This window comes from Pinus tabuliformis, chromosome 9 (genome assembly GCF_031772625.1).
Source record: "Pinus tabuliformis cultivar Carrire ecotype Pingquan chromosome 9, CPIR1, whole genome shotgun sequence".
Taxonomy (NCBI): domain Eukaryota; kingdom Viridiplantae; phylum Streptophyta; class Pinopsida; order Pinales; family Pinaceae; genus Pinus; species Pinus tabuliformis.
The window spans coordinates 407,180,968-407,192,045 of NC_142307.1; the positions used below are offsets into that span (position 1 = coordinate 407,180,968).

General features: G+C 41.0%; 1 protein-coding gene across 1 annotated transcript; it reads right to left on the reverse strand.

Annotated features, from left to right (window-relative positions):
* Positions 1-1,225: 1,225 nt before the first annotated feature.
* LOC149148886 (uncharacterized) lies at positions 1,226-2,131 on the reverse strand. Its single transcript, XM_089442304.1, has one exon. The coding sequence runs from the start codon at positions 2,129-2,131 to the stop codon at positions 1,226-1,228; it is 906 nt and encodes a 301-aa protein (XP_089298430.1).
* Positions 2,132-11,078: the final 8,947 nt, after the last annotated feature.

An 11,078-nucleotide genomic window follows, 5' to 3' on the forward strand; every position in this document is an offset into this window, starting at 1 on the left:
TATTGCCCAGGTATTTGGTGGGTAATTCCCCCCTTTTGAATCCAAGAATTCTGATTAGATGGGATCTGACCTGTTCTATTGTGTTGAAGATGAAGATGCAGGATTTATCTTTGTTGATTTCTAACCCCGAGGCAGCTGAAAATAGATCAAGGATCCTCCTTAGATTTTGGACTTCTCTTACCGTTGGTTCCCCAAACAGCATAATATCATCAACAAATTGTTGATGGGTCAGGGGCAAGTTATTTCCCCAAATTTGCAATCCTTTAATTCTATTTGCTGCTCTTTCTTGTTTGATGAATCTCCCTAGTCCTTCAGCAGCTAGGATAAATAAAAAAGGGGACAAGGGATCACCTTGACGAATCCCTCTGGAGGCGTTGAAAGTTTTTGAAGGACTTCCATTAACCAGGATAGAGAAATGAGGAGTGGATATCAGATTGTAGATCCAAGCAATCCATCTTTGGTGAAAACCAAATCTTTCCAGGACTGCAACAAGGTATTTCCAATTTAGTCTATCATATGCTTTGGATAAATCTAATTTTATCATCATACCTCTTTGCTTTTTAGCTTTCAAGGAATGGATCACCTCCTGAGTTACAACAAGACCATCAAGGATCTGCCTACCTTCAACGAAACCCGTTTGTTCAGCCGAGATTAAGTTGTCTAAGAGAGGTTTTAATCTTTTAGCAATCAAGGACGTGATTATTTTGTAAATGACATTACAAAGAGCTATAGGTCTAAAGCCATTAGCCTCCTCCAGGTTGTCTCCCTTCGGAATAAGAGCATAAAAGGTAGAGTTAAGAGCTGGCCATACCTTTTGATTTATTCTTGATTCCTCAACAAGATCCAGAATTTCTTGTCCCAAGAAGTGCCAACCAGCCTGGTAAAAGTCCACAGTGAAGCCGTCCGGTCCAGGGGCTGTCCCTTTCTTCATTGCCTTCACAACTTCTTCCAGCTCCGCTAAGGTCACGGCCCTCATGAGCGCTTTATTTTGATCCTCAGTGACCAGTCTAGGGATAGCAGAGCATATCTCTTGTATGGCTCTCGTCCTGTCAACTGGAGGTTCAGTTAAAATTTCCTTATGGTGATCTGTCAAAACTTGTTCGATTTCATTCTGTTCAACCACTCTTTCCCCATTTCTGTCCTTAATTGATAGGATTCTGTTTCCCTGCCTGTGCTTGACCATGGCCTGGTGAAAGAATTTAGTGTTTCGTTCTCCCTCCCTTAGCTATTTTATCCTAGATTTTTGGTGCCAGAGGATCTCCTCTTGCTTCCTCCTCTCTTCCAATCTGCCGAGGATTACTCCTTCCTTGAGAATGCTTTCCTTCGTTCTTCCTTCCAGAATTATCTTTTGTTGGAGATCAGCCATTTCCCCTTCCAGATTCTGTTTATCCTCCAAAATGTTGCCAAATTCCTCCTTGTTCCATTTCTTGATTTTGCCTTTCAGCTCTCTCAATTTTAACTGGAACGTTTGCATTCTGCATCTGCCCTGACTAGTACTTTGTTTCCACCAATTCTCAACTTTCTTGATGAACTCTGGGTCCCTTAACCAGAAGGCTTCAAATCGGAAAGGCCTTTTCCCCTGGATCTTTTTGATGTCAATCTCTAATCGAATCGGCCAGTGGTCAGATCCCAGAGATGGAATGATCTTGGCCTCCACAAAAACATCTTTATTCATTATGGCTTCAGACACTAAAAATCTATCTAATCTGGAAGCAATTTGGTTTTTTCCTCCCCTTCTATTGTTCCAAGTGTATATCCCGTTAATGGTCTGGATATCCACTAGCCGGAGCTCTTCTATCATCTCATTAAATCTGTCCATATAGTGATCCCTCCTCCTTATCCCTCCTTTTTTCTCTTCCAAGGATCTGATCAGGTTGAAATCTCCACCAATAATCCAAGCAGCTTCAGGATAAAGATTACGGACCGATTTAACACCGTTGATGAACTGTTCCTTATTCCCAGGGGTCGGAGGGCCATAAACTCCTGAAATAACCACCTGGTGTTTGGTTCCCACAACCCTTCCCAGCCCAGAAAGGATTCCACTCATACTCACCCAGTTATCTATAGTAATGTCATTTGGGTTCCACAGGATTGCAAGTCCTCCTGCAAAGCCTATTGCATCTTGCCCCATCACTTGGTATGGTAATCTACTTTTTTCTATGATTTCTTCAAGTTGTTGAATCAAAATCTTTGTTTCCTGTAAGATCAGAATACTAGGTTTTTCTTTTTTCAGCTTATCCTAGGTAAATTCTTCCACTTAATGAGATACTATGAAATTGATTGATTTCGTAGCTATTAGGTTCTTGTTTTCTTTACTGCTTCAGGATCCAATATGATTTTTCCTTCTTTGTCAAGTTCTGCAAATAAAGTTTGAACTAGGATCTTGTCACCGATAACCTTCTTTAAGCATGAAACATGGAAAACTACGTGTACTCGAGAAGATGTAGGCAACTCTAATTTGTATGCCATAGTTACAATCTTTTATAGCACCTTGTAAGGACCATAGTACTTGGGTGATAATTTATTATCCTTCTTAGCTTTCTTGAGGAACATTTGTTTGTATGGTTTTAGCCATAAAAATACCCAATCACCTACATAAAAACTTCTTTCACTATGATGTTGATCGACCTGTTGTTTCATTCGATTTTGCGCTAAAATGAGGTAATACTTTAAGAGTTGGAGAACTTGTTTTTGATGCTCTATGTGATCTTCCACTTATTGAACCTTAGAATTATATCTTAAATATGATGTGATGGACAGTGGATTGTATCCATAAAGTGCCATAAATGGGGTCATTTTTGTTGCAGTATGGAATGAAGTGTTATACCACCATTCAAATAGAGGTAACCACTTGAACAATTGTGTTTGTTTATCAGATACAAAGCAACAGAGATATCCTTCCAAATAATTTTTCACTATCGCAGTTTTCCCATCAGATTGAGGATGATAATATGAGCTATGAGCTAATTGAGTACCAAAACAAGAAAATAATTATGTCTGAAAATTACAAGTGAAAATGGGATCTCTGTCACTTACATTAATTTTTGGGTTTCCATGTAGCTTTTGAATTGTTTCCATAAATGCAGTAGCAACTGTACTGGCTTTAAAATGATGAGATAATGCACAAACGTGTGTGTACTTGGTCAGTCTATCAACTACCACCATGATGACATGCTTCCCTTCAGACTTGGGTGAAATTGTGATAAAATCCATTGGGACCTCCTCCCAACACTGACTTGGAATGGCTAAAGGTTGTAACAGACCCAATGTCTTAACTCTCTCAATTTTTTTGTTGTTGGAAAACTATACATTTCACCACAAACATTTGAATATCATATTTAAGGCCATCCCAAAGAAATTCCTTCTTGACCATGTGGTAAGTTTTTAAAATCCTTGAGTACCCTCCTAAGGGGGAGGTGTGCAATTCCAGAAGAATCTTTTGTTTGAGTTGGGAATTCTTACAAAGATATAAGCAATATTTGTATCATAATGAATCATTTTTATAGATAAATGTATCATATGTACTGGGATATTGCTGCAACTTTTGAATGAGTGTCCACACCTCTTTGTCATTCTTCCATTCATCCCTTGCTTCATTTATCCAATTAGGTTGGGTAATAGAAATGGTACAAAGAAATTCTTCCACTTCCTCATCCTTTCTTGAGAGTGCATCTACAACAACATTTTGCTTCCCTTTTTTGTAGATAATTTCAAAGTCATAACCCAACATCTTGGTGACCCATTTTTCTGCTCTTATAAAGATAATATTTGTTCCGAAAAGTATTTAATACTATCGTGATCTATTTTTACATTGAAGTGTGTTACAGGGAAAAGTGTCTGCTCAGAACTGCTTATCCCACTAAGGTGTGATAGCTGCCTTAGAAACAAACATAGTAAAGCTACTTTCGTTTTTCCTTTATGAAGTATAGATAGAGAGGAACAAAGAAGACCAACCTCTGTCTTGCACTAATCTCCTGGTTCGATTCCTCTCTTCCTTGATAGTCTTTCGCTACTCGTTCCCTTGCACGCCCAGCTTCACAGAGTACCTGTAAGATCACAATAGCATAGCACTATACAAGAACATGGATCTATAATCATAAGCAATCTAGGATCAGATGTAAATTGACCATACAAATGCAGCAAACATAAATGACACAAGAGTATGGAGGAAAACTTGAATAGCTTTTATTGATAAACAAGAAAGAGCCAAGAGGAGTTACAACCAGTTGTTCTGACCCAGCATCAACCTCTCAGCAAGGAAGCCCCTCTTCACCTCATACAAAGCTTAGATCACCCAACAATCTAATGTTTGTCTGAAGAAACCAACAACAATTCCTTACAATATGCAAAATTCCAGCCTCTGGATCTTTGGGATGAGGGATCCATATATAGATATCTGTAAGGGAGATGAGTCAGCTTGTGATTTGATTAGTGTCTTCCCTCTGATAGTTCTTGCTTCCACTTGGAGATTGATGATCTCTTACTCATCCTTGGTCGAATTCAGAGAGGCAAGTGTCACAGGAGAAGTTTCTAGAAGCTTCCATTGCCTCTCCACCTCGCAGAATGACCCTGCCATTTGTCATTTCTCGCCCATCGCACCCCATAGAAGGGATTTTTAAAATGCAACGCACCCACACAGTGTATTTAGGTGAGATGCAATGCACTTGGCCTGTGGAGCAGCTGAAATGATCCTGTTTTGACCAATTCTGAGCAGTTTTTCATGGAGAACTTCTGGGAGAAGCTGTAATCAGCTGACCTTGTTCCTTTAGGGGTTAGAACAACACTTTTAGGGACTTAGGAGCCCTTGTTTTATGGACATTTCATGCTTGGGGTTGTAGTGCCCAAAAATGTCTATAACAGTTGCCCCCTAAAGCATGAGGTCGTTAATCTTTTGATGTCGGGTGAAATGCTTTATTATGAGGATCCGAAGTTCTTTCAAGCTGGGAGGAGACCTGTAATAAGATACAATACAATACATTATCTTCATAATATTTTCATGATCTAGTTGAGGCGGGCATTCCCATGCTCAGCTTTATAAATTCATTTTCATGTACATAAGACAGACAATCGTCTAAGTGTAGACTGATGATTCTGATAGAGCCATCATCCCTTTGATTGGATGATTATCTGTGCAGCAATGATGTACATTTGATGTCTTTATTTTCCTGAATATATATCACAGCCCGGATGGATGAAACTAGATCCGGGTTCTTCAATCTCGTTCGATCTTCACTTGAAGTACAAGTCTATCCATGTGAGAGATGTTCTGGAGTTGAACATGGAAAGACATCGCTTGATTACCAGCCAATGATGTAAGCTGTTAACAAGCGCGAGAGGAATCACCGATAATGATAATGACCCTCAAGGTACTGTAGTACAATTCACGTGGTGTGAATAAAGGACTTGGCGTTGAACACCACACAAAATCTTTTGGTCGAAGGCCATTGATGTAAACCTGTCGCCGGAAGTGAGAAACTTGCCATTGAGGCATGCAAGCTTCAAAGTACTGAATGGGGTGTTCCTAGATCGACTTCTTGGATAATGAGCTGATGTCGACAAGAAGCGATCCGTCACAGGAGGGCCTTAATGAATCCCACATCAATGACACGGAATGGAGCAAATGATTTTAATGGAGGTGAAAACGATTTCGTGATATAAGGTTCAGGGTGGCGGTCATGAAAGAATGGAGTATAAATGTATTGTAGTGGGTGAGACACAGGTGAATTCTCTGAATGACTTCTCTTGAACATATCGGCGACACTGACGTGATGGATTGGTAGCATTAACCCCAAATGTGGATGGTATGATGGGACCATGGTGATGTTACCGGTGAATGAAACAACCCAACCCAACTTGGATGCGGAGTGAAAGTGTCATGTTCAAGAGCGACTTGCTACCAACAAAGTTTCTTCAAGTTTTCCTCCCAATTTTTCCCCAGTCATTGCTGACCAGTACCTCTTTATTTTTATCAAGCTTGAGGAGGATAACATATGCTTGTTCTATAATTTTCCCTTCGGGAAAACCCATCGCTATGTTTTAACGAGCCTAGCGATAGTGAAACTCGTTCTCGTCTATAGACAAGTTTGTCGCTATTAAATTTTAACGAGTTTAACGACAAAGATAACTCGGTCCTTTTCAATTTTAGAGAGTCTGAAAAGGAACATAAAGGAAACTCCAAAATTCCTTTTTTGTCATCTAATCCCTTAAGTCCGAAAAAGTATAAAACAATACAGAAGGGATGAATTTTCGATCTTTTTAACGAGCCGAACAAGACAAGCGCTCGATCTTTTTGTGTAATAATCCCTCAGGTCCAAAAAGATTAAAATTTAGAGGAGGGATAGCACTTCCGGTCCCTTTAACGAGCTAGAGAGGCCAATGGCTCGGCAATATTTTCATATTTTACGAGTCAATTGAAAGAGCTTAAAGGAGACTCGTCTTTTGAGGAACGAGTGATAAAATGGGTAGCAACTGATTCCAGGTAAGGTTTGGAATTTTCCAATCACGGCAGTGTTACAAGGATGGCTAACATAATCACTCTTCGCAGCTGTTCCTCAAAATGGGTAAACAATCAAATGGAGGTGAACGATCGGCCAATGTAAAAGTGGAGGTGACGGTGCAAACACGACCAAGGCTTTAAAGGCTGAAGTATTACATTCACGATGGTTATTTACCGGAAATTGGTTCATTTTTTAATGAGCTTAAACTCTGGAGGAACATGTGCTCATTGCTTATGTTTATTTTTTAATGAGCATGAAGTCCGCGCTAAAACTGCTCGATTAAATGGTCTCTTCTTGATTTTACCGTAAATAGCTTTGTTCTTTCAAAGATTGTACTGCATTTTCAATTGCTTCATCAAACTAGTTAGAAATGAACAATATATGTCTGAAAAATGAGTTAGAACACTAATATTTTACTTCGAACTACGTAAAAAGTAATGTAAAAGTGCTTTTACCTCTCATTTTACCATTTCATTTGAACTTTGGTTTGTTGGAGCTTTGGAGGTGCTTTCCCCCTTTGATTTTCATCAGCTGATTTCGGGAGATTCTGTGGACGATTCTCGGTGCCGTCTGGACCAGGTAGGAGCTAAACTTGAGCTCTTTCATTTCATGCTTTCCATTTTGCATTCTGAGCTTGATTCCTGGTTTTTTTTAGCCTCTGGGGTTTGAAAAACTCACTCTACCTTCAGCGTACCCTCTGTGTATCGAAAGGTGCATTGGATGTTGGCCTGTATACTGGCCATCTGACATGCAATGCACCCAGAGCACTACTGTAGGTGCGATGGGCGCAAAGAAGGAATTTTATGCACAGTTTTTGATGGAAATTTTTCCTGTTTCTTACCAAAATCAGGATCTAACTCTTCTCTTGTTTGTTTTTCAGAGATCTTTGGAGTAAGATGACTATTACATGGCGAGAACGTGAGCATGAAGAAGAGGACATGCTTGCCCTACATGATCCGGTTACAGTAAACGCACTGCGGAACTGTGGCTTGCTGAAGTTTTTCCGCATCTCTAGCATGAGGCAACAGATCAACTTACTGCAGTATTTGCTCGATGCTTGGGATCCTACCAACCAGGTGTTCCAGATCAGGGGCAAATCCATCCCCTTGACTGTAGTGGACATCTATTTCTTGACTGGCTTGTCGAGGTGGGGTGCCCCCATCTCTTTATCAGGTTCGGCCCAAGGAGGTGAATCTGTGAGAGATTATGTTCGCCGGTATTGCAGAGAGGGATCTCAGCCGAGTAAAGACGGCAAGATCATCATCCGTGATGTCATTGACAGGTCCCTCAGGACTATTCTGTTTACTTTTGGTAGGATGGCTGGTGGTGCGGCTCTTCATGTAGCCAACCGATCTTATATGCAGTATGCCTTGGAATGCCTCCAACCGAAGGTGTTCAACTGGTGCGACGCAGTACTTCTTGTGATGAAAGAACAGTTGACCAAGGTAAAGAGTGGGAGGTTGAAGAACTTTGGGTATGGTTCTATTTTGACCGCCTTTGCCTTGGAAAAGATACCACTGATGCAGCCGCAGTATATTGTCCTCGATTTACCTTCACCGACTGAACCACGTATGCAGAGATGGGTCGACCATATGTCTAGGCATGCTGGTCAGTCTCAGATTTCATTTTCTGATACCTTCTTTGGGTGGTTTGATCGTCAGGAGATGGTTTATTCCGAGTATCCATATGCTGGCATGGACTTCCGGGGTGATCCAGATTTAGAACTGCCGGATGGCGAATAGTGGGGTGCCATTGGTAAATTCTTTGACCATATTCTTGTTTATCGTTTCTCATTTATAATGTCCTTGTGCTTTATTCTGTCAAGACTTAATCAAACTCATGTGTTCATGCAGATGTCGGTCCTGTTCGGCCAGTAGTACGCCTGAGAGTGCCAGCTGCCGCCCCAGCAGGAGAGGTTGTTGGAAGGGCTATCCTTCGTGACCTTGATGTGGCCGAGACTCTTACAGCATTACAGGAGCAGGTTGAGGGCCTCACTCTTGGTATTCCAGATGTGAGGACTGACGAGCTACCCTTGAGGTTGCAGCGGCATACTACTGGTGTGCCAAGGCGATGGACTCGACTCTTACGCATGATCGCACAGGCTGTGACTTGCTATCACGAGCATCATTAGACTAGGGTGCCCCCCTAGCATTTTGAGTTTTTTGATCATTTGACCAATTTTGTCTTGGTTACAGAACATTATGTGTAAACCATAAACAGTTATATATATTTTTGATTTTCGGAGTTTTATTTTGGTTAAGTTACATGATCCAAATGCAAATATTGATGGTATGCTTCTTTTTATAAATGTTGCAAATGTCTATCTAACACATAATTTACCAATGAGTCAGTTAATGTGTTTAAGTTTCTGGAAATGTGTTGATATTGAATAAAATCAAATTGCCTTTCCAAAATCTTAACCCTTAGGAACATGCGATAAATAGCTGGATTTCGGACAGAGTAGATACCAGTGAGTTGTAGTATGACGAGTTGTGAGTCTAGCCTGACAATCAATCAGCGTATACCATGTGTGATGGCATCAGAGAGAAGTTCTATCAACGCGCTATATTCAGCGATGTTATTCGTTGATCGACCAATACATACCCCTCTGAAACTTACTAACTCGCCGCTTGGATCAAAAATGGCCCAGGCCGCGGAAGATAGGTTCTGCGAACTACGACTCGCTCCATCGGCATATCCAACACATGACTCCAATAGGTTTGACATCTGCAATAAATGTAAAAAGTGGATTACTTGACCAAAATAAACACTTTAGTGAAAACAAAAACATAACAAAAGCATACAGGTTACTATACTAAATCACGCATAGTAACGCTTGAGGTACAATCCGTTACGAGGTTGTGCCAGTGGAATTCCGTCATAATCCATTAACTCGTAGGCTCCTTTTGCTAACACTCGCTTAACAATATAGGGGCCCATCCATAAAGACTTGAATTTACCTGCTCCCAATTTATCGAATTCTTGGTCATAAAGTAAGACCAAGTCACCTTCTGAGAAGACACGGGGTTTGACATTTTTGTCGAACTGCGCCTTGACTCGTTTCTTATGGGCTTCGTTAGCCAAAGCGGCATCACGATGGGTTTCATCCAATTGGATTAGTTCCAAGAAACGAGCTTCTTCTTCTGAAGTTCCGGGGAGAAGGTCAATTGCGAGTTTGAGCGACGAGATTTCGCACTGGATTGGTAAGACTGCTTCCAGGCCATATACCAGTTGGAAAGGTGTAAACCCGGTTGCATTCCTTACCGATGTTCGGTAAGCCCACAAGGCTGAGTACAGGATTAGGTGACACCTTCTTTTGTGAACTCCAATCATCCTTTGCAGCATGTGCTTCAGGACCTTGTTGATTGTTTCAACTTGTCCGTTGGCTTGCGGGTAATATGGAGTAGAGCTGTCGTGAGACAACCCTAGTTTGGCAGCTAATTCGACCATCATGTGATTGTGAAAATGATGTGATTACAAAAATGCGATCCATGATCTGTGACTATAGCTTGTGGGACGCCGAATCTGGCGACTACATGATTGAAAAAGAAGAGGGCAGCTGTTTCACCAGTATTATCTTATGTAGGCATCGCCTCGGCCCATTTGGTAAAATAGTCAACTGCGACTATGATATACCCATGCCCCCCGGTCGAGGTGGGGTTACATGTCATCAAATCGATGCCCCATATGGCGAATGGCCCGACAGCAACTATTGGCTGCAGAGGTGCAGGTGGTCTTCTGGTTTTGCTATCGAAAATTTGACAAGCATGGCAACTTCTGACTTCGTTTATGCAATCTTTAAACATTGTTGGCCAGAAGTATCCTACTCGTAAGATTTTTTGCGTTGTAGCATAACCAGATTGATGCCCCCCACACGCACCTGAATGGCAATCATTCAGGACTTTTTCGGCCTCCTCATGCGTGAGGCACCTTCTCAGAACTGTATCGATACCGCGACGGTAAAGTGTATCACCGACGATCATGTAGTCTTTTGCTTGGTATCGAATACATTTTTGTTCGGAGCGAGAGGTATTTGGCCTATATTTTTGGGTTTGGAGATAAATGATTATATCCCCATACCACTGATTGCTTAAAGATATCAGAAACAAACTTTCGTCTACGATCGTTTCTTTGGATGTTTCATCATTGGACGACGATGGGAGATCGCATAATAATTCTGCGAAAACCAGAGCTTTCTTTGACTTGGATTTTACAAATTCCAGATCAAACTCTTGTAGGATTGCTATCCATTTTGAATATTTTCCCCCCAGCAACTGTCGCAACAATATATAAGTCATGGGGTTGCAATCTGACAGAATGGTAGTTTTTCGAAAGAGGACATAGTGTCGAAATCTCTATATCGCTTGAACAGATGCGAGCGCTAGCTTTTCAACATAAGAATATTTGCTTTCTGTTTCATTTAAGTTCTTACTTAAATAATATATAGGATGTTCGATTCCGTCGTCTTCTTGAACTAAAACCATTGCGATGGTTGTATTCGCTGCAGCCAGATACAAGTTAAAGTCCTTTTGATAATCAGGAGCGTACATTAATGATGCTTTCATTAGGGATTCTTTTAAA